The sequence below is a fragment of the Cheilinus undulatus genome, linkage group 11, assembly GCF_018320785.1.
Source record: "Cheilinus undulatus linkage group 11, ASM1832078v1, whole genome shotgun sequence".
In the NCBI taxonomy this organism is placed as follows: Eukaryota; Metazoa; Chordata; class Actinopteri; order Labriformes; family Labridae; genus Cheilinus; species Cheilinus undulatus.
In genome coordinates, this window is record NC_054875.1 from 41,617,823 (window position 1) to 41,642,931 (window position 25,109).

Consider the following 25,109-nt stretch of genomic DNA (forward strand, 5'->3'; position numbering starts at 1 on the left):
CTACCAAGACGGCTATTATCAGCTTTGAGATCAACATCCTGTATATGTTCTGAATCTCTGCAGGCAATGAATGATAAAACTCCTCTGTGTACAGTAAGACTGTTGGGAAAAAAGTGACTGAAAGGCCCACACATTGATGGAGCTAGAAACACTTTCCTGGCTCTAATCTTCAAGCATATCACTGCCAATTTTAATTCCACATTTCCAAAGCTTGGCATTTTAAAGGATCAGCTGCTTCTGAAGTTGTGTTTGAGCAGATTAATTCAAGTAATCACCTTTACCAGTCCAGTCTTAGAGAGACTTTTGAACCTGCTCAGATTCTATATATAACCCCTTTATAAAACATCTTCATGAGCTATTTGAGTAGTTCATTATCTACAGAGATGTCAGATGTATTATTATAATTCCAATGTCACAGGCTTAGCCCATGAAACTTAAAATAGCCCAAGCCCGCAGGGTGCCCCGTTCTCACAGTCCTGCCAACACTTTGTTAGGACTGGCCTGCCAGCCTCTGATTTCAGACTGGCACTGTGGGTTTAGGGAGGAAGTCAATATTTGTACTGTTTTTTTGCAGTCTGATGCTACTTGCTAAGCCAAAAGCAAAGAGTCATGTTCCAAAAAGGCATCGCCGAGCCCCTGGTTGCACAAAAACACAGACGAATATGCAAAAACATAAATCTGCACACATGTAGAGTATCGCCGCTGTGAGTGTGTAACATGTCCTCCCTTCTTTTGATAATTACACATCTCCTGACATATGGACACTGACAGCACACATTTATCAAGTTTGCCATGAGCTGCTTAATTAAAAGTTAAAGATTTCTGGACTCGCACCCCAGCTCTGTGTTTCTCTGTGTTTAAGGCCTGTGGGGAAGCATGCTGCCTTACGCTCCACTGCCTGAGCTCTGGTTGGTAAACAGCTGGCCTCTCTAAACCCCCTCTTTCCTTCCACACAGCACTGGCACAACAAGACATCCCATTCCTGGTGAGCGAAAGCCTCGTTTCGGACAAAGTAAACTCAGCGCTGCCTATGAAAACACGCAGCGAGGTGAACATGTAAGAGCAGATCTGCAGGCTTCAGCAGAGCCTGGCGGGGTGCCTGAGTGCTCGTTCGGCGGGCCGTTACAGTCAGACTTGTAGGAATAATTGTGAAGCCTCAATGTGGAACCAAAAGACAGGCAACATCAAAGTTAGCCATCAAAGCGCCTCATTTGACCCGCATGTAATCTAATCACTTGAGTGGGTACTCGCCGCCGGGTCAACAGCAGCTCATAGCTGCAACCCTTTGACGAAGCGGACTGGCGAATGTGGAGCTGCCGCCGCCTGAGACGCTTTGATTAGAGTGCTGGGTTGTGCCCTGCTGCTAACGAGCCGCTCCGCTCATTCTCCTCTGCATCACTCATTGTTTCAATCCCAGGGAAATCCCCCCGTCCAGCTCAGCTCCAACCAAGACTGATGGATCTGTCAAAGAGCGCAGATATGACGAATGGGATGAAAAAAAAAGGAGCATTCCACACTTTTAATTTCAAGAACTTCTTTAGCTGTTAAAGCTTTTCAGCAGAACTGTGGCGGCTTTGTGCCATGGGCCCCCTCTGAACACACAGGGGCCTATGTACAAGACAAAGACTTGATTGAGCGGTGAGCCCAGCCTGGCCTTTAAAGCCAAGCCGCATTGGGCTTGACCTTCAACCCCCAAGGCAGCGCCCACGACATCAGCCTGGCACCACCCGAGTCATTTGCAGAGCGAGAGCCAGAACCCATAACAACCAGACCAAAACCACACCACCTCAAATACCCCCAGAAAAATGTTTAATAATAAAAAATATTCCCTCCAAATGGCTTTTCTTCCTGCTCTCACTCATATCCATCTCCTTCCTGTAATCCCTCCTCTCCTTTAGAGTCATATATTCATATAGCAGCTGTCTTTGTATCAGCTTAGCTTTTGTAGACAGGACCCCTGCTACTTAACCCTTTTGCTGGTGCCCTGCCAAACAACTCTGTCTCCAAGTCCACTTATTGCCCTCTGGGGGACTTCATAGCTTCACAATTAAGCTCACCCTGTTGTGCTCTCCCACGGCTTGCAATGTAAGCGTAAAAACCATCGGTATGTATGAACACAGACTTCTTCAGGGGTGGTCAAACACGACTGTCACAACACCATAATCTAAAACTTTGAAGTGATAGTAGTTCATTCATACTGATATCTGTTACAATTCCACTACAGCTAAAATAGAAACCACAGGCACCTAAATCTTTAATGAATAAAAATTACAAAGAAACTCATGCAAGGTGTGAACATCACACAAAAATGTTGAAAACATTCCAGCACCAAAACACTGGTAGGTAGGGGCGTAGCACAAAGCAAGATTAGAGGTGAAAGACCTTTTCAAGTGTGTTTTTCAGATCAGTACTCTAACAAAAAAAGGTTATGCACAAGAGCTCTGCACACTGACTTCCAGTTTCCACATCCACTGGCCACGCCGTGATCCAACACACAGCGGTTTTGCTCTGACTGAAGAGCGACATTAAAAAAGTTAAAAGGTGTGTAAAATTCTGAGGTTTTCCACCTCCAAAATTAACTTTTCCACATCATTGGCACCTCAGTAGCTCTGTGACCCATTGACCTTCCAATCACAAGCCACAGGATGAGACGTGAAGTTGACATAGTGATAATTCACCATCCAGAGTCTGTGCATTGTGTTGTATTTTGACGTTGACCGCATACTTTTCACATTTTTCTGACTGTTTGGAGTGATCTGCTCTACATGCATCAACACCTTTTGGCAGCAGCTGGCGCTGAAAATAGACTTGCACGAACGGATTTTAATGGGAGCGATTTGCTCAGTAGTGTGCTTCGCAAATAGGGCTGGGCAATTAATTGTAAATGAGATTAAATCACAATCAGGCTTGCTGCAATTTTCAAATTGCAGAAGGTGCGATATTTCTTTAACCTGAAATTTGTGACAAAATACCAGTTTGAAAGTTTTTTGCAGCAGAGACACTGTGCATTACATATCATGCAATCATTCTAGTGGCATATTTTTAGAATAGAGTACAAAAACAATCCTATTTTCTTCATTTTTATATGTTTTTCTTGTTAAATATGAGAATTATATTAAAATTATCATTTCCTTTAATACAAAAGTTCATATCCAATTTGCAAAATGTGTCGAAATCATCACTATTAGATATTTTCTGAAACTGTCCAGCCCTAGTTTAATCTGATAGTCTGTTGGTTATAGTAGAGAATAAATTATTTCTTGTTTTTGTCGGAAAGTACATGAGATGAGCAACTTAAGAAATAATCGCGTATTAAATCGCAATATTAGGTAAAAAAAATCGCATTAGATTATTTTCCCAAATCGTTCAGCCCTATTCCCAAGTGGATGTAGGAACGGGAGGTAAGTCTGATGCATTTATTTCTTATCCATTGCAAATGATTGCAGCAGACACAAAAAGAAGTCTTTACGTGTTGAGGATGAGTAAGTGGTTCAGAGACACAGCACATCTTCTTAGTTCAGTCTTTCTGCTTTAGATGCTTGTGAGTGGTAATCTTGGCCTGTATTTCTTTTTAATACATGGGACAATTTTGGACCAAAAAATTAAATAAAATCACTCAGTGTACAAAGGCCCTCAGTCTGGTCTCTTAGCTAGATTGTGAGTTTTCTGTGACCTTGTGTTCACTTGGCTATATCACAATGGTGACAGACTCTAAATTTATAACCTGTTCAGAGTTATAGTTTCAAACTGGCGGTAAGGAGTCATTACATTTATTTATTTATTTATTTTTTTTCTGGGATTATTCTCCTCAGGCTTTATAGATGTTCAATTGAAGGTATATGTTTGTGAATGCATCACATTACAAGCCTTAAAGTAGTAAAGTCTCCCCTCACTATGTAGGGCTGAATGAATTGGGTATATAAATGTTATTCTTTTCAGAAAAGACAAGCAATAAACCATTTTTATAATTAAAAAAAAATTAGACTACACAAGGACAGAGTTTCTGAAAAAATAACTGATTATTTTGACTGATATTGCTAATCCAGTATGAATTGTCATATTGAAGGGAGTGATCATTTTTGTGATCACAGAAAAAGTTCATAACCGTCTAAATGATAACTTTAAGCGGAGCTTAAGGCTTGGTTCACTTTGAACCAACATGAATTTGAATGGACTCCCTTTTTCGCTATCAGGCGGCTGTTCGTCCAAAACCTGGTGTAACATCTCTAATTTTTGAAAAGTACTGGCAATGCCGGGTTCTACTGATTGCATAAATATACACAGTATTGGAAAGGATCAAGTGCATCTTATATTTTAACAAACTTTGTTCATATGCAATGTTTTTGCTTCTTGATATCTGGAGTTTTGAGCCAGCTGATACCAAAACTAATTCTAGTGGGGTATTAAAAAAAAGCAAAAATTTTATTTAACAGCCACAGGCCTGTATTTTAGTCATCTGTGGCATGACTGGCGCTCCCTTTAAAACCAGAGTCTGACCTACTGTTGACATCATGCTTCACTTGTGGGATTTCAGAGTGAAATGTTGCCAAATTGGTGACCAACTAACAACCCTGGCTGATGGCAAACTGTCGTTTCATACTATTTTGTTGCTGTTTGTTGAGGTCAGTTGATAATTTATCTACAGCCACACTGGGAACAATGGTTAAGCCATGGTCACATCATAGGGCATTAGCTCTGAATGGTATGGTTATGAAGAAGCTACCTTCATTTTTTTTGTAAAATAAAAAGAAAACAAGAAATAATGGCATCATATCCATGTGTAGACACTTGCTAATACAATTCCTCTCTGTCTAGGTGGGATTCGAGGCATTTCTGATGTTGGTATCTGCATCAGAACAAATCTACTTTACACTTCTGTTCTCTGTTGAACAGCTGGTTTGAATCATTGAGAAAAGCTATCTGCATAGGGTTGGAATTACAAAACATACTTTTCAAATCAAATTGTGTAATGCATTTCTGCAAGTGTTGGCAGTCCACAGAGATGAACAGCTACGCTGAATGTCATTCCAGTACATCTTTATTTCAGCTGGAAACGCCAGCGTTGTCACTCGAGTGAGATTAACTGCAGTATTACTCGATGGAACAACCCCATCATTTTCCCCTGGCATCAGAAAACACTGGGAGACGCCTGCAAGACACTTGGAAAAACAGACTCACTGGACTCAAACGCTGCATGCCCGAGCCGAGTCTTCCTTGGAATGTTATCTGAGAGAGTGTTTGGAAATGAGAGTGCATAACTGAGCGAAGCAGGTGACTGGAGAGGGTGCCAAAGACAAGAGAGGAGAGAAATTGCAGCTTTAAAAAAGGAAAGAAGTGCTTGAGGACTTACTGTAGTTTGGTTCGTGGGGGCTCTGTATGTTCCCCAGATATGAAGAGTCCAACGAGTGTGCTATGGTAGGCAATAAAGGCGGAGGAGCAAAGAGCAGGAGACAGAGGGGGGGAGAGACGTGGCGCAGAGGTCGACAGGGCACAAACAAGAGCCAAGGGTCAAGGATTGAACAAGAAAAGCGACACAAGGACCGAGGGAGGAGGATCAAGTTAGCCAGGCAGGTGCAGAGAGGTTAAAGTTTCAGGAATGTTAGAGAGGAAATGATTGGAAGCGAGGAGAGAAAATAGAAAGTGACAATCAGAAAGAGAGCTGCCATAAGAGGAGTCTTAGAAACAAAACAAGGACAAGGAAAGTACCGGTCAAAAGAAACAGGATTCATCTGTTAAAATAGGCTGAAATTTTGCAGTATGACACAGAGTGTATTAAACATGGATGTTGTTTCATTGACACCACCTGCTGGTTTCTAAAGAGGCATTATGAAGCCAAATTACCGCAGGCACAAAAATGAAAATGCCAACTCCACCTTAAAACCAGCTAATCTAAAAGCAAGCAAAGAGATGGAGTTGAGCACAGACTGTATGAAACATGGGCGTACTGTCAGTGATGTCATCATTTGTTTTGAAGCCAAGTGATGGTGATCGCCTTACTCCTGTCTTAGAATAACTTCCAGGCAAACTAGTAACAGGCCACTAGCTAGAGCCCTTAACTCCTTGGCTTGGTAAAATCGAAACTAGGGATGCTCAATGCTGGATTATTGCCAATATCTGATATGCCCATACAAATTCATATCAGCTGATACAAATGTTGATACAATATATATTTAAAAAAAAAAAACCTCCAGACTTTATTCTTTGGTACTTAAAAGACACTTTCATGTTTAAGGATGAACACAGGAAAACTTTACATTTTGAGAAATGAGAAAAAAGAAAGAAAAATACTTTTTGCTGATATTTCTAGCTGAAATTTTGGTTATAAGTATCGGCAGAAATTTTCTTATCTGCCAATACCAAAAACTAACCTCTTAAAATAGCATCTCCCATTACTGATATCATGCAGACGGTAATCAAAACAGATTTAATTTTTACTGCTGAATATATCTGATCACAATTCCAGTCTGAATGTTAGGCTGTGCAATCGTAGAATTGCATAAAATTTTGCACTTATTTTTTACTGAGTAGGAGCTACAAAGTTTTCAAAAATGTCTGCAGACAGGTTTTGACATTTTCAATGGTGCTGCAACTGCAGTTAGTGGAAGTAGCTTTAATTTTTCAAAAATATAATATTTTAGGTGGACAAAATTAAGTTATTTTTAAAAACTTCAGGTTTTTCACTTTTTATGCAGCTTCATATTTGTATCTTTAGAGTTGCGAAATACACACTCATTATTCTCATGATACCATTATGCAGTATATATGAATAACCTTCTCAGATCCAAATATTTTCCAGTATATTTGCAATTGCACATTCTTAAAAAAATCGTGCAGCACTAGATTTTTTCTAAATCTCTTCTAGTGCATCTATCCATTTTCTATACTGCTTATCCCTTTCAGGGTTGTGTTGGGCTGGAGCAAGCTGTCATTGGGCCAGAGGCAGGGTACACCCTGGTCTGGTCACCAGTCATATATCATGCTCACACTTACACCTACGGCAAATTCAGAGTCATCAGTTAACCTAACCAGCATGTTTTTGGTGGTGGGAGGAGGCCGGAGTACCTGTACAGAACCCACACATGCACGGGGAGAACATGCAAACTCCACACAGAAAGGCCCTGACCGGGAAGTGAACCAGGACCCTTGTTGTGAAGCAAAAGTGCTAACTCCTGCACCACCATGCAGCCCATTTACAGTGGGTGCTAAAAAGGAAATGAGCTTTTTGGACTTTTTTTATCCAACCGGACTATAAACATGTTTATGTCTGTCATTAAAAAAAAAACAAAACACCTTCATACAGATGTTAAAGGGACATCTGGGACTTTTAAAACCAGCCTCAAGTAGACACTTAGGGAACCACAGTTCCCCGTATTTCTGCATCAGTTCCACTTGGAGGTGAGTTGGGCTGAGTAGCTATTTTGGTGGGTTAAACATGCCCATCTAGCTAGTATAAGAAAGCCTCCAGTTTAAGGTCACTGACCTCTAATTAGGCCTATTTATGCACAATTTTTACCTGACATTATAAGCAAAATAGCTACGTTATAAAAAGAATTCAACCCATGCACACAATTTTCAATGCAGTAATGAGCCATTGGGACTAAAGATGTTTTTTTGTTTCTGCTGCAAAATTAGACATTTATTTACTGTATAAGGTCCAACCAAGTGGCTAAGCTGATTTTGAAAGATGACGGTAGAAGTGCAAAAACTGCAGTTCCATGAGAATCCCCTGGGGGTTGGCTTTAAAACCATCAGAAGTCCCATTAACATCCATATCAAAATCAATTGTTTTTAAACAGTACAAATAAACAGCTTGATTCCAGAAGAGTGTGGGTTACTAATATTTTTGTCTTTAAAAGTAGCCCAGCTTCTTTGAAGATCTCTTTATCTTTTTTTTTTTTTTTGGTCTATTGATTTATCTATTTATTGTCTTTTTTGAGAAGGATTGAAAAGTGGATATTGTGGGAAATCAGGGAAATAGAATGGGGAACAACAGGAAAGGAGCCACAGGTTGGATTTGAACCTGCACTACCTGATTGGGAGAACATACTCAGACTATATTAACATAAAGACTTGGCTTAATTCCTCCTCTTTGAATGTTACTAGGCTGATAGAAAGTTAGTATTAGACGCCAGTTTGAACCAATGGTTGCTGTCCCTGAGACTACATTCCAGTTTTATAAGTCTAAGGCTCTAAACAGAGATCCTTCAGCTGCCAGCTTAAAGCAGAAACCCGAGGAAGGAGAAAGAAATGAAAGTAGAGTTGTCACCACAGTTTTATGAGAAGCTAAAGCTGTCTACATCAGTTCCAGTCATGCATAATTAACCGTCCCACCAATCAATACCGTTTACATGTTTAGAGCTGTGGTTAGTGGAACAATGGCTCCTGTGGTTTTGTTGACTAATGAGTCCTAACAGCGTCTGTGTGCAAACACACGAGGAAGTCTGCTTGCATGACAGTGTGAAGGAGAGAAGGTCAGAGGTCACCACTTTTTAAATGACTCCTCTTCAGTCCGACAGAACAAAGAGGATATCCTACAAACCAAACACACATTCCACCCACTGCTCTTCACATTTCTGCTGTCCACTCTGGGGCTTTGCAGCAGCACAGGGAGGAGCGACTTCCTGTTTTCCCTCCTAAATGGAAAGAACTAAACACCATAATGACACTTTTTTCACCAAAGTGAAGCCCTTCAATCTGGCACAGACAACAATGACCATGTTCTGTTTTTATGGTGACTCATTTATTCTTCCACTACTTTGGGTGCAGCGGGCATGCCCTGAAATGTCAGCTGAGGAGACTTCATGAACATTGTTGGGCCCAATGAGAGGAGCTCTTGAGCAAAGCCTGATTTCACTGGGCTGCTTTTCAATAAGAATGGGACTATGTTCTTTTGTAAGTCCTTATAGATTTAACAAATGCTTTAACTTGAGTTCCTTATTATAGCACCGTTGCTACTGGACAGATTTTAACACTCTGAGCCAGATTTTGTGTGTGTGAACTCCATAAACCTCCTCAGACGGTTGTAAACAATGGCTCCTTCATAATCAAGGAAAGGTGCTGGATCCAGCTGTTTAACAGCTGCACCTACAAAACATGTGCAGCCTATCAAACATCGTTACTGTAGCTTTGGCGGTTCTTTAGAGAAGTCTTTTAGACAATGCGTGATGATACAGTCAGGTGAGGAGCAGGTAAATACAGAGAAGCCAGAGACATACAAGCGGACTCGTTCTCAACACGTTCAGACGAGTGCAGTGAAGTTCAGTCAAGCTCAGACAATGCGCATGATCAGCAGATTAAATGCTTACACTGTATGTCATCACCATTGATAATCAATGACAGAATTACAAGTTTATTCAGCTAATTATTAGTATTTTTTCATCTACCTAAACAAGCACATCAGCCAAAGCAGTGAATAACCAGTAAAGGCATGTGGACGTTAACCTGTAAGTTTAACTGAGGGCTGCTGATGCTAACATTAGCCACATCAGCTAATCAAGCTGATTGTTTACCAGCAGACACTCTCATCCCTGTTTCATAACATCTTATATTAACAGCATGTGAGCATCAGGAATCTTTTTCCATCATTTCTCTAGCTGTCTACACAGCAGCTAATAAATATTTACATCTCTTCTCTGGTAATTTCAGTTTCCCTTTTATGCTGTACGACATCTAGAGTGTTTATGTTATCTCACGTGGATATGACTGATGCACATGACTGTTCAGACAGAAAATAATGGAACCATGCTGATTTTGCCACTGATGCTTGCTCGCTTTGTATACTTTAGGAAATGCTGTAAGAGTAGTTACAAGGTGAAGAACAATACTAGGCCTTTAGATACTCAATGAGACAATCATCTGAAATCACACCAGTAACACCAATATGTGTGTGATGTGTTTTTTTGTCTGATTTTACAACTAAACAATTGAACAGGCTCACTTTCTTCAATCAAGACTGATGGATGGATGGATGGATGGATGGATGGTGGATTGTTGTTGTTTTTGATGTGTGAAACAAAAGTCTATTGACTGGTCCAACAGTGCCATTTTGATTTGCTTAGAGTTTTTAAACATCCTAGTGAATGCAACAAAGAGTCAAAGGTTGCCACAATACCAGCATTTTAAAACTTTAATATGCTACCATGAAATTAAACAAGATTGATCTCTGCAAAAAAAAAAAAAAAGAAAGCCCTCGGCATGTTGTTCCATAATGCTGCCAATTTATGCAGTTAGCTCTCTCTTTTTTGGTTAAAAATATAATTGAATATCAGTGGTTTACTGAAGTTTAAGTCATTGAAAATTTTAATTTATTTAATTGCTTGAAATTGCATGACGTAAGAAATTTAAAAAAGCATCAAGGTATTGAAAACACTGTCAACTTTACCAGACATTTGATGACAATGCCCTCTCCATACCAAGACAGAAGTATTTTTGTACTTTTCATATTCTTCTTCTTATCTGACATTAGTTCACACCAGTTACTATACTAACATGACTAAAAATAATCAGAGTAACCCTGCCTACATTTAGAAGGAGGCAGAAAAGACAAAACAGATCATGGGTTCAGAAAGCAGTGTGTGTTTAAAAGGAACTACTGAACTCTAAGTGTTGGGTGAAAGGAGCCAAAAGCAGCAAACTGGGCAGAACATTTTTCAGTCTACAAAGTCCTGCCGGGAAACAATGGACATAAAACTTGCCCTTCCCAAACCGTTTAAGTAGTAAGCACAAATAGCCATCCCAGCTAATTAAAGCTAATGAAATATCCGCTATACTTCAAAGGCTGCAGATGTGTTGTGATCCGTGTCACTGTCAGTAAAGGGAGTGAGAACCAGAGAGAGGAAACAGCTTCATTATTACTCTCCACTCTTTCAAGTGCTGATCAAACCATGACTGAAACAAGGCAGTCACTGTAAAAGAGCAGAAACACTAAAGACACTCCTCTTACCTAACAAGGGACAAATTAAGACGCCCTTTGAAATTTAGGAAAGCTTGGTTTCCACTGCTGGAAGATTCCTCTGGGGAGTATGAATCTTTGAGGAGCTCCCAAAGCAATGTTTACCCCAGAAAAAGGTCTCTTTAGAGTCAGCACACAGATTTAAATTCCTAGGACGAAAAGAGTTACAAATCCCAAAAGAGGGATTATTTGATAATGATGTCTCTAGCGGCCAACCAGGAAGACACCAATCATCTGTGAGGTTTTGTCCAAACAAGCTCAGATCTGGGAAAGAACCAAAGGACAGCGGAATAACCATAATTCTCATTTAGGATGTGCAGACTTTTTCTTTCTATCACACATTTATGATAGTCTCTGTTGTCTGCAGCATTTAATAACCCACCAGTTTATCTGTTTCTTTTGATAAAAAAAGCCAAGCTTAGGAGTGCGCTTTAGCTCATGTATTAAAAGCTTTTAACCTTTTTCAAAACAGTGTGCCTTAGTTTTTTGTGGTTATGACTCTATTTACCCTCAACAAAATAAAAAGTCTGACCTTCACCCCTTTTTTGTTACCTGTTTCTTTGTTAGGATCCCAGAGCACAAATCATCTTTTTGGGGTCAACATTAAATAAATGAGCTGTATCCTTTACAACCCTTTCTGCATTTGCTGGTTGATGTTTCATTTACTAGTTTCAAATAATGCAAGATACACAAAAACAACCCTGAGAGATGGTGCACCAATTACACTACTGGATAAAAGTATCCATTCACCTGACATCTATTTTAATAAAGAGCTGCCCCCTTTTGCAGCTGTAACAGCCTCCGCTCCTCCAGGAGGGCTTTCCACAAGATGTTGGAGTGTTTTTGTAGGAATTCGTGCCCATTCATTCTGTAGAGCATTTATGAGGTCAAGCATTGGTGTTGGAGGAGAAGGCCTGGCTCGAAATCTCCATCCCGATTCATCCCAAAGATGCTCTATGTGGTTGAGGTCAGGGCTCTGTGGGGGCAAGTCAAGTTTCTCCCCAAACCATGTCCTTCAGAATCCCTGCTATGTGCACCAGGGCACAGCCAAGGTGGAACAGAAAAGGGCCTTCCCCAAACTGTTGCCTTATAGTTGGAAGCGTAGCATTGTCGAAATTTCATTAGGATTGTCCCTCACTGGAGATAAGGGGCCTGGCCCAAACCCTGGAAAAAGCCCCATACCTTTATCCCTCCACCACCAAACTTCACAGTTGGCACTGCTTCACAGTCCACTGTCACTGTGCTGTACACCACTCCATCTGACACTTGTCATTGGACTTGGTGATGTGAGGCTTGCATGGAGCTGACTGGCCATGGAAACCTATTCCATGAAGTTCCTGCTGCACAGTTTCTGTATTTAAAATACTGTCAGTAAAATCCAGGTTTCAGCTGTGGAATCAGCAGAGTGTTGGTGTACAATACACCATGCACCTTGGCAGTCACTGACCCCACTCAGGTCTTCTTCTTTGTAGCTGAGTTGCTGTTGTTCCTAAATGCTTCCACTTTCTAATAATACCACTTACAGTTGAAAGTGGACTATCCTGCAAGTGTAAAATGTTACGAACTCTAATTGCAAAGGTGGCATCAATCACAGTAAAACTTGAACTTGCAGACTTGAAGTCACTGAGCTCTTCAGAATGACCTATTTCATATCACAAATGTTTGCAAATGGAGACTGCATGGCTAGAAGTTTGATTTATACACCTGTGGCAACAGGTCTGATTGAAAACACCTGAGTTCAATGATTAACAGGTGTGACCAGATACTTTTGTCCATATTGTGCATTTCTCTGAATCATTTATGATACCGACACAGCTTTTTTTCACCAGCTGATTTTTGATACACTTTTTTCTCTTAAAAGAATTATATTTCATAGGGGTGCAGATGGCCTAGTGGTTTATAACGGGCCCCACATAAGCAGGTGGCCCAGGTTTGAATCCAGTCTGTGGCCCTTTCCCGCATGTCTCTCCCCCAACTTTCACATTCCCTGTTTTTTATCCACTGTCCTCCTCTATCATTAAAGGCACTAAAATACACCCCCAACTGTACCAGTAAAATTTCAATAAACTGGGATGATCTGATGAACGAAAGCAGCAAGGAATATTCTTTCAAACTAACTGAAAGAGTGGGCAGGAATGATGGTGTTTGAATCCTATGACTGCTGTGCAACCAGTCTGAACATGACACACTGAGGCCGCTTCAATTTTTTTTTTTTTTTTTACTCGCCAGCATATTTTTTTGCTCTCTGAAACATCCAATTGAAAATAGCACTGATATAAAGGTTGTAATTTCCTTTATAGTCCTACTCTGTTGTGTTGTTCACATACTTTTGTAATCATGTATTGATTCCTGAGACATGGGAACTCTCCTGCTGTGAGGGTGATGTTTGAAAGAGCAACTCTGCAACATTTTAAGTGTGAATGTGCATGTGTAAAAGGGACTCGACACTAATCAGGAGTAGTCTGTCATATCAAGCTGATCCTAAGTCATGCTGACACTCAAAAGTTTGTGAATGGAGGCTTCTATCAGTGGAAACCTGCCCTTCACCTCCCAGCTCTGCTGTTTTGTCTGCTGTGCTAAAGCGGTTATCTCTACAGAGGGAGTAAGGCACACAGAGATGAATTTCTCCTGAATACTAGTGTCGGTGTGTGACCACCTTGAGGGCCCCCAGCAGTCAAACAACAAAGACCTCACCAAAATAACTGCAGCTGCCAGAACTCGTCCCTCTGGGAGAGTATGTCGCGCAGTGCCAGTGAAACCTCACAAGCTGCCCATGAAGAAGAAAGACCACGTGTGTGGCCTGGCTGCAGGCTGCCCACCGCCCCGGCCAAACTGACAGACAGGACGACGTTCCCCCTGATGTATGGACCACTTAGGCTGCAACATCTGCTCTCCTCAAGAGATAACACAAGAGAACGAGCCAGGATTGTGTTTTCTCAGCGAGCAGCTAATGTGATTGGAAACCAGCTGAGGCGACAGAAGAATGCAGTAACCTGTCCGTGAGATCAAGGATGGGATGAATTTAAGCCAAATGTCCCTGATGACTAAACACAGGACTCACTTCTCCTCCCAGCCTTTTCCTAGAATCTGCTGACAAACTCCCAGTTTCATGTTTAATCTGAAATGTCACAGAGCGCTGATGTAGTTTATTTCACTACTGTAAATATTCCTGTCTCTAATTGCTTGGTTTCTCACCAAATATGTGATGTTTAAAGTTTGAATGATCTCCGTTCAAGGGAAGAGAAAGTGGTTGTGTATTTGGCCCTGTTTAGGGTAGAGATGTGTTAGAATTAATTTGGGGTCTGTTTACATAGAAAATTCTTTCATCACTGGTTCTGACGTTAACTGCTGCATACCTGGAAAGCTAACAAGCCCCACAGGATGTTGTGTTTCTAGGAGAACTGGCAACAAAGAGGTGTCATGTCATTAGCTGGAGTGTTACTTTATTTTAAACAGGATTTCTGATGTGTTAAAGCCAAGAGCTGAAATGTGCATGTGCCACAAGAACTAGACATCCATCCTCTTGGTTCATGTGTTTCTCTGAACTGGATGAGGCTAACTTTATAAAGGTAAAAATTACAGTCCACCATACATTATTTTAGGTAGGTCTACTATACTGTTAGACATGGATATCATTAGTTGACCATGCAAAGATGATGGATCAGCCAGATTCAATGTCTGTCAGTCGGTGGATCCATCTTGCAAAGCTTCTAGCGGAGTTCCCAGTCAGAGGGTGACCTGACCAATCAGTCTAATTTGAGGAAAACGAGGCTGCAGCTATGGGTGTAGTTCAGTTGTACTGCAAGCCTGTAAACAATGGTGACCAAAGAAGAGATTAGCCTGGATGCAGCTATAGAGGCAGGACTATCAGAGCTGAACAACATTCTTTATTGAAAGAAGAGCAAAGAACCACACAGAAAGCTTTTCTTGGCAGAAAAGATGTTTTTGTTTTACCTTGAGCAGTTTGATTTATCTACAAGCTCCACTGATAGTAAACAATGATAATGGTCCAACTCATGCTTTGCAGTCTATTCCTCAGGGTGGTTCATTTGTATGTTTCATTTCTCTGATTGGCCTGTAATGACTGTGTCAGAGAGAACATTCCTCCAATCACCCTCTTTGGGATGTTGCAGATGGATGTGAAACATCCCCTGCCATGGATAGGTGAAACAGTCAATCTGGCATGCCTGTTAATGATTAGTAAGGATAGTATGCAAATCTCTTGCAGGATACCATCGTCCTCCAGGATTTTTTGCCAGATTTTTTTTATTAGTTACCTTTACAAGCCTTCCAGGGCCGGCTGCCAAGAAGCATCCCCACAGCATAATGCTGCCACCACTGTGCTTCACAGAGGGGATGGTGTGTTTGTGGTGATTGTGTCATGTTTGGTGTCTTGTCTGATGCCTAAAAGCTCCATTTTGCTCTCATCAGACCAAATAATTTTCTTCCACTTGACCATGGAGTCTCCCACTTGCCTTTAGCAAACTTTAGTTGAGATTTAACATGAGTTTTCTTCAACAGTTGCTTTCTCTTTGCAACTCTCCCATCAAGCTTTGAGTGGTGAACAACGCCGACAACAGTTGTTGTATGTAGAGTATCCCCCATCTCAGCTGCTAAGCTTGTAACTCCTTCGGAGTAACCATAGGTGTCATGGTGGTCTTTCTCACTAGTCTCCTTCCTGCACGGTCACTCAGTTTGTGAGGACGGCCTGATCTTGGCAAATTTATACATGTGCCATATTTCTTACATTTCTTGATGATGGATTAAATTTATTTTTTTGTATTCATCCCTCGACTTATAACCTTTTCTCTGATTTTCTCTGACATGTGTCCCAAAAGGGCATAGTAAGCTTTTCAGCTGGTCTTACTCGACAAAAGTAGCATAGAGCTATAATAATTCATGGCTTCTTTGCAAGGTCCATTTGTTTACTGATTTGAATTGAGAGACAGTAGTGGCAGTAATGATATACTCTGCTTTTCTGAAATTCTTCTTTGTTTTCCATACATTACTGCTTATCCAGTCTGCCTTCTGCACTGTCCTTGAGCTCATGGCTAGTGCTAGCTTGGATAGCATTAATTCTGGACTCAATCTGGTCCCAATTTCTGTTTTACAAGCCTGGAAGAAGCCCCCTTATCTCTGTCATGTTGGCCTTCCTTGCATGTTGAGCCCATATGTCCTCAGTAGCTGTCTGGTCTGGAATACTGAATTTCCTTTGTATTAGCCAAGAGGACATGACTGTGGCGGTAGCTCTACCGCCATCTAACAGCTGGTAGAGTCTTGTCCTACTTGACTTTAGTGCGGACATAAATGTCATCATTAAATACTGTAGCAAAGAAATTCTGAAAACTCATTTGGCAACCCAAAAAATCTCTCGTGACCCATCCCTGGGCCTGGATCCAGACTTTGGGAATGATAGGCTTTTTAGACCGGCAGGGTGTCGATTCTGGTTCCAGAACCTCAATTTGAACCGGCCAGCGTGTTCAAGCCGGGGAAAAAAAAAAAATTGTTTGAAACCCCAGAAGTTGGTTCTTAGCTGAAACCAAAAGGATAGTTGGCTCTACTTCACAAACTGTGACATCATCAATGGGCAAAAAATGGAAAATGGGGAAAAGTGAACCATTCACCATTTATTTAATTGTCTTCTACGTCTTCTCAATACCCGAAGTTGGTGCATACTGGGTTGTTGGATAAAAACAAGTATCTGAAGTAACAGCCATCCATTATTTTGCCTGTGTTACGTTTACTTCCACCTGAGAAAAGCAGAGTAACATGCTCCCACTTGGTTCTGCTTTAACTGGTGTGAATGCGGGCTGGTTCGCCAGAAAGCACCAAGGTTCTGGGACTCCAGAATGGCGCCAGAGACAGAACCAGAGGCAGAACCAGAACTAGAACCAGAACTGTGCCTGTCAGTAAAACTATCAGTGTGTAGGGCCATTTGCGTCCCATCTACTGGGCCTCAAAGCTTCCATATTCCTCTGTAAGATTGACTGGTTGAGTTAATGTGAAGTACATTGTGTTAAACTGTGTATGAAATGTGCTACAAGTCTTGACTTTAATATAGAAGATCAAGCTGCTACATAAATCAGTTCTTGATGTTTTTTTTTTTAAATCTAGACTTATGCAACTTTAAAAGCACAATTTAAGGTTGTTTCACATTGCTGTTTTTTCTGTTATGATGAGCTGACATGAATTACAGCATCTGCTTTTTATTTCTAAAAAAAATAAACACTGAAAATGTGCAATGACTTAAAAATTGGAGGAAAATCCTGTTGCCTTTCTCTTGGGTTTTTAACTTTGGGAACCACTGGTTCAAAGTTACGATTTCTCAAACTTTTCTTCCAAAATTAGCGCTGGGAAAAATTCAACCCCAGAAGACCCCTCAGAAACCACCCCATCACTGAGTGGACATGCTAACATTTGTTTCTTTGGTTTCCAAAGAAAGTAACTAATACCCATGGTGCAGTGGGAAAGTCCATGAAGTAGCCAGTGGAACAAGGAAAGGCTCTCAGAGAGATAAGCTTTTGTCTCCCAGAAATCTCTGCAGAGATCTTAGCGTGTGGGTCAGGAGGTTAGCGGGACACGGCGTTAACTCAGTATCTCTGCTGAAGATGTCAGAGTATGATCAACAAAGATGGAAACAATGAACAAAAAGCTCTGAAATAGCTTTATTTTGACAACAGCTCAGGCTCCAGATGTTTTTAGAGCTCCGACCTACGTGGCTGAGACATCAGGAAATGGGAATTCCTTTACACTCGGCGAATTGTAACACAACAGGATACAAGACATAATAGGGGCAACTGTACATCTCCAACTTTAAAGTAGACCTAGGAGGGAAGGAAGGCAGGGGCTCGGGTGAAGCGTCTGTCTGGACGGCCAACAGGATAAAGAGAGTCCAAAAAGTCTTCTGCATTCAGCACAGGAAACAGAATTTCCTTCCCATCGCTGTTGTGCTCAGATATGAAAATAGCCTCTGCACAGAATCATGATCACACTGAGGACAATGCAAATGGCAGAGACGATATATTAACGACAACGCAGCATAATCCCAACCTCAAACTGTTTAATTGATGCAATAAAGCAAAGCTGACCTTTATGTGGCTACAAAAGGAGGGAAGTTTATGGAAACAGGAGCAATAAAGCAAACTAATGGAGGGGATGTTTGGAGGTTTACGTCGGACCACAAATTGTGAGAACATTAACGAAATATATATTCTCATCCTGTGCTGACAACAAAGAAAAAACCAGCTTTGTCTTCTGTGGCTTTCAGAGTCTTTTTGTACATTTGTACCTGATGAAAAGGTTCTGACCTGAGCGCTGGAGTGCCAAGGAAGAAAAACACTTCAAAACAGGAAGATAAAACTAGGCTTCACTGCTGAAATAATCGTCTGTGAAAGGAAAATACGCTTTCTAAGTGCCCCATAGCTAAAAACAGCCTCAACCTTCGTTTTAACCCATCACAATCACGTCGTCAACAACAACACAGTAATGCCGCCTGGCTCCTTTAACTACCTAAATGCAGCAGGGCTATTTCTGACAGCGAGGCACATGATGCTATAGGCCGCAGCTCTGATGTCAGCTCAAAGCGTCGCAACCAAAACAATTATTTCACCATGATGTAATCAGCTCCACAAACCTGTCAAGGCCATCGTCTGGCACCAGGTAAACTAAGACCCAGCAGCCATTAACCGTCCTCTGTCTTTAATAAGAAGGGAAATGATAGGACCTATCAGGATATTACAATTTAATTGCTCTGGTAAATTAATTTCCTGCAGTAGGAATAGATACCTGTGGTAATATTAACGGTTGGATTGCTCTAACATTGGTCAGACAAATGAAAAATCCCAATCAGAGTGCAAATATCCTCATGTGTTGGTGCTCAGAGGAGAAAGAAGAGACTAATAAGGAAAACAAGATTTTTATTAGTCAGCATAGTCGATTTGTGTTTTCTCTAAAGCCCATTTCAGCCCTGCATCGCCCTCCAGAACATCCCAAAAGGTTTGCATGTTGGGGTGAGCCAAAGTCTGACTGCAGTGATTATCATAAAGCCTGATTTACACTTGCACGACAAAGCTGAAAACTTCCTGTGTAAGATGCATGTGTGAATGCAAACAGCAGAGTATTATATTCCCACTCTACCCTGACATTTCCCACCAAGATCCTTGTATATTTCTGCACACTCACCCCCCATTGACTGCCTGACAAACTACAGGAACACTTCCTGCTGTGAGGTTCAAGTGTAAACACTACAAACACTTTGAATGCTTTTTTTTTCTATTTAAAGAGAGTGTTTGCCCCGTTCATTGACACTTGTAAGATAAAACTTTGGCAACACACCAGTCTAACATCTGCATTGGCCGAAAGTCGCCTTGTGAATGGTCTTTGTCTATCATCAATGACAGTGGATGACAGCTGCTAATGACTGTCAAATGTGAAACAGACAGATCTGTGCCTGCCTGGAGGAGCTAGCTGGGAGGATACCTGAGAGATGGGGCATGGGCCTGACACAGGCCTAGACCATGGCCATCAGGAGGCCGATACAGTACAGGACCAAGGTTGACGCAGTCCAATTCCTATTCAGGCACTTTTGAGGCCAAACTTTCAAATAAACTAAATACATTTTGAAATAGTCTAATTAACATATTTTCATTTTAAATATTTTCTTTTCTTTTGGATATCTGTCATTTTCACGCTCTAGCAGTGGGACCACTCCCTATATCACAGCTGGCCACAAGGGGGCGACTGAGATATTTCAGCTGAAATATTTTGACTGTCGTGTTGTGTGTCACTGGGTTTGACGATAACATGCTATGTAGTTATCAGTAGTAAAACCCAAGCAGGAAAACTGCAATCCCTAAACGCCTCAAAACTTAAGTTATAGCAGTTTTTCTCAAGAATGGACTGCATGCATTGTAATTGCCAGTAATAGCTGACAGGTGGATTTCTGAAAAATCGATGAAACATAAAGTCATTCCTGATTAAGTTTTTCAATCTCAGTAGTTGTTTTGGAGCAGTTTTAACAGCTGTAGGGAGTTTCTAAAAGTGCCACAACATGTGTTTTTCCTCTACACATGTCCTGAATTTGATAATGTTCCGGGGGCCTGATAGGAAGATGTGGGGGGCCTGAGCCGTCCCCCAGGCCGCCAGTTGATGATCACTGCCATAAAGCATCAGGCACTGGAAGGTCTGATTTTTATTCTTAAGCAGCCTAAAGTAGTTTCACTACAATCTAGCAGTTCCTTTTTGCAAGTTTTGCACTGCAGTTAAAATTTAACAGTTAACACTTTTAAGACCCTGCAGACACCCTGTTTATGACGTCTGCTGTCAAAAGATGCTATATAAATTAACTTTACTTAAAGAGGGGAAACCAACTAATGACATCATCCCAATTTAAAGTCTAAGCACAGAGCAGAAGCTCATGGCCTGCGTCACTGTAAGCAGCACTATTGTGTATTTTCATTGGGCTGCATACCACAGAAGTAAACTTGGAAACCCTTTAGGCAAATGCTCCAGACAAATGATTCTTCTAGGACTGAACAAAAACAACCCTTAGGCCCAGAGTGCACGTCTTAGTAAATGCTCCCAGTCAGTTAACTTTGATTCTAGTGGTGATAGCTGATGGAAAAATATCACATGACCTGTGTTATTAATTGTCACAGATTCAGGCCTGCCTGCAGCAACAGTTGAGTATCAGCTTTATCAAGCAAACTACAGCCAGTTAAAGAATCTTTGGAGGGTTAGCAGAAAAGCATGCAGACATATTCAGTGGAAGAGCTGCTGACATGATCCAGAGCTGTCTGAAGCTTTGTTGTCTGCAATATAAGGAAGGCAAAGGAGATCTAAAACAAGAAAGATGGACTGAGAACAGACGTGTTAACAGCAGCAGCAAAAGCAGGCATAATTTAAGAGCAAAATCCATCATGCAAAGCTTACTGCATTACTTTAACAGTTTCCCCTGCTACTGTGTGATGTGATAAAGCCAGGTTCCTGCATATAAATACTTTTCAATTCTACAGAAGAATAGTGGGCAGTAAAGAGTGCAGCACCGCAGAACGGAGGTGCTCTGCAGCAGCTTTTATTGTTCATGGTGCTTTCATGTATCTTATTGTGCTGTCATCTCTGCCGCTGGTTAAAAAGATGAAAGAGACAGAGAGGAGATGTTTACGTCTCGGAGGCAGAGCTGAAAAAGTGTGGTATGATCAGACTCAGGCAGGCTGGTGAGGACAGAGGGGAGGGTGTAGCAGGATGTGAAGGCATCATAATTCAGGCACAGAGAGACGTCACAAACATACTGGACATGCAAACACATGAGATTGGAGATCTAGAGGGCTGATTGCTCCACCACACACTAAGACAGCAGAGGCACACAAGCGTTGGATAAGATTGTCTCTTACTTGTGCTCTCAGTGACTGGAGGCCACGGTGTGCTGCCATCGTCCTCTCCACTGGGAAGATCTGGAGGGAAGAAATGTGAGGGAAATACGGTCAACGAGCAGGTTCAAGGACAGAATGAATCATGCCTTCATATCTCGTGTAACACTTAAAACACACAGATTTGTTTTTTTTAAATATCTCCATACATTAGATCATCTACATTCACCTGCCAAATCCTAATAAAGACCTTATTTAAAGTATTAAAAAATTTCATCTTGGATTGCTTGATATCCAGGAAAAATGGCCAATTTAGCAACCTAAAAGAATATTCTTGGATTTAAGAGTAATGTCTATTATTAAGCATCTGTATAGCTGTATGCATATGAGGGCATTACACTTAGCCTTTCCTATAACATAAAAATAATCAATTCAATTAGAATTTCTCATATATTTGTCTAGAATATCTACTGAAGTAACCAGTTTGCCTGAAATGTTGGGAAACTTTGCTGTTAAATTTTCAGGAGTTCAAATTTTATGGAATAATTTAGCATATTTTGAAGAGATGGAACTCTTTATATATTTTTGGCAATTTCCATTGAAGATTTAGAGAAAAATTTCAAGATGTTGTGTAATTTTTTAACACTTTTGTGGGAATTTGCTAAGAAATGTTGAGATGTTTTGGGGGAAAATTTATGTAATGAAATTGTAATTTTTGAGGAAGGGGTATCCTTTGAAACTACCAGAAATTTTAATGGATACTCCAGGGAATTAATTGGATGTTAAATTGGAGGTTTCTGCCATCTTAAATTTGGGATTGTATTTGTATAATATTGGGAAATAAGGTAAGAAATTACAGGGGAATTTTGATTTGAAATTTTTGGGGATTTGCTTGGAAATTATCAAGTATTTTCATGGAGTTTTTCAGAAAATTATATCAGTTTTTAGGGAATTTAGTTGGAAGTTACGGAGGAAATTTGCTTTAAAATTTTTGTTATTTTCATGTGAATTTGGAAAATTTGTTTGGATTTGTTGGATTTTTGCGGATATTTTCAGGCATTTCGATGTTATTTAGGAAATTAACTTGTCTTTTTTTCTGGGGGGGTCTTTTAGATTTTCAGAAAATTTTATGGCTATTTCAGGTAATTTGTTTGGATATTTAGGACAGTTTTCTGTCATTAAATTAAAAAAATGGGGATTGTATTGGTATTATACTGGGGAATTTGGCAATAAATGTGAGGGGAATTTGCTTGGAAATTTTGGGGAATTTGCTTGGAAATTTTTAAGTATTTTCATGGGAATTTGCTTGGAATGGGGGGGGGGGGGGTTAATTGAAATGTTTAGGCTTCATGATGAAGTTTCACTGAACTTTTAGGGAATATTTAATTAAATTTGGTGGTACTCTTTATAGGGTACTTAAAAATATGTCTGAGAATTTTTACATACATTTTAGGTAATTACTTTATACAAAATTTTAGAGAATTTGTGTGGATTTTGGAAAGTACATTTCCAGGAAATTCAGGACTTTCAGTGTAGTTTTTGTTGATGCTTGGCCTTCATAAGTCTTTGTGGTCTATATGTCTCTCAATGGCTGATGCCATTTCTTTTTCTTTTTTTTCTTTTATTGGTGATAAAGTAAAAATACATACACGGAACAATTACAAGGAAACACAACAATCACACAAAAAAACAAACCAACAAACAAACAAAATCAATCGATTAAGAAAAATAAAAACAGACATTATTAAGGCCTTGGTTTTGGATAGTCTGTGGTGTGGTAAGATGTCCTAGCTTAAACATTATATATTATTCCAGTCTTGTAGGTTAAGGGGCAAAAGGAGAGGGAAATAAATGAAGTATAGTTGTCCTAAAACTAAAACAAAATAAAATATAACAAAACAATATAAAAAGACAGGGGGGGCTAATTAGACTGGCAATTGAATCAGAAATTGAAATAATAACAATAAAAATAATAATAAAAAAATAATAATAATAATAATAGCAACAACAATGATAGTAGACATATAATAGTAGTAGATTAAATAATAAATTGAATAATATTCATAAGGTGAGTCATAATAATGGTAATTATATATATGCATGTATGTATACACCTTCATGCAAGCACCTACATGCACATATAAAAATGTACATACACATGCAAAAACGTACGTACATACATGTACTCTTATATACATGTAAATACACACTCACACAGCGTCACACATGTGTCAAATTGCATTAAGTTTTTCCATCTTTTATTGAGATTTGACACCATTTCTTAATGGCTGAAGACCCCCAACATCTGACCAACTGACCGACAGACAAAACAAATCAATCAATCAATCAATCAATCAATCTTTGTTTATAGTGCCAATTCATAACCATGGTTGTAAAGTCCTCTTTGTAAAGTGTCTCAAAACAGTCAAACCTAAAAATTGTGTGTTTTAATAAATACCAGTAAGAAGTGTAACAATGTGCGTAAGCTTCACTAAATTTATGAAAATATTTGCAGAAATTTTTATATTGATACTAATAAATAATTTCTTAAGCTAATACCTGCCTATACCAAAACTACTGTGTATCCCAAATCCATGTTTTATTTATCCTTTAAATAAAATGATATGTCTTCTATTAAGTATAATGACAGAAGTTTATTTGGTAAGGGATGAGCTTTTGCAGTGTAATGTATATCTCAGCAGTGTTCCCTGGTTTTTTAAAGCTTTGGAACGGGTTAACATTCCTAGGAATGCTTAATGAAAAACATCTCTCATGAATTAAGCGCAGCTGTCGCTGTGGTTTGCGGTAATCCGCCCTCAGACAAGCCCACCTCCTGAAGCGTCAGCAGCGAAGTCCTCATCGTCGTCCAGTAAGCTCCGACCTGCCTTGACATCTTTCTCCGCCTCCAAGTCCTCTGGCAGAGGGACCTCTCCCCACACCTTGGAGGCCTGAGTTACCTGTAACAAACACAGAGAGAAATTTATAGGGGTTGAAGTCTCTGCAGAGAAAGGTTACACCCAGTGCTACGCATGAACCCTGGAAGGGTGGAGGGAAAACAAGGCTGAGACAGGAAACAGGGCATTGTGATGTGTTTACTTTACCATTCATTATCTTTTGGAGGCACTCTCAAGGGCTCGTATGCAAATACAAGTGAACGCAGCCAGTATGAGCAGAGGTCAATCATGGCTCTTTTGTCAGAACTCCTCTATTTGTATTCCTAATCTTAAGAGTGGAAGTTGTCCAAAGATATGCACAGCTGACTGCATTGACCCATATAAGAACACAGACAACCAAAAATGCACACAAAACTCAGAACCAGAGGGAGGCTGAGATCAGAATGACACAAATCTGTTTAAGTATGCTTTAAACTCCGCCCCCCCGGGTAATGAAAAGACAGCATACCGCAAGCAGACCTTTATGATCAGCTCTTTAGCTGGAATTAGGGGGAAGTCTATCACAGAAACATTATGTCACCTAAAGCAGCAGTGAAAACATGCCCAATAAAGCAGAGGAGAGGGAATTAAGAAACCTGATATCATTGTGCCTCAAAGCATGTTACACAAATTAAAGAATAGCAGGGGTGAAATCAAAGGGTGATGCTTGGCTCCAGCCGACAAATAGATAATGTTTCATTCAGCTTTAAAGGCATGTGCACCACAAAGGACTGATATTTTCTTGGTTCTGACCCAAAGTTGACGCTGGATGGAAGTTCAGAAATTAAAACAACTCTTTAAATTAGTTTTGATTAGCAATTAGACAAATTTACAGTGATGTTTGATTGACACAGGAGT

At 40.3% G+C, this 25,109-nt stretch overlaps 1 protein-coding gene across 2 annotated transcripts in view; it reads right to left on the reverse strand.

Annotated features, from left to right (window-relative positions):
- The window catches only part of hspg2 (heparan sulfate proteoglycan 2), a 181,626-nt gene that overhangs the window by 99,529 nt on the left and 56,988 nt on the right, over positions 1-25,109 (reverse strand). For both annotated transcript variants that reach the window (XM_041799680.1, XM_041799678.1), the window contains exons 2-4: positions 24,149-24,275; positions 21,343-21,402; positions 5,351-5,410 (exon numbers count right to left, since the gene is read on the reverse strand). In XM_041799680.1, the coding sequence (XP_041655614.1) occupies positions 5,351-5,410; positions 21,343-21,402; positions 24,149-24,275 (247 nt within the window). The remainder of the gene's footprint in view (positions 1-5,350; positions 5,411-21,342; positions 21,403-24,148; positions 24,276-25,109) is intronic.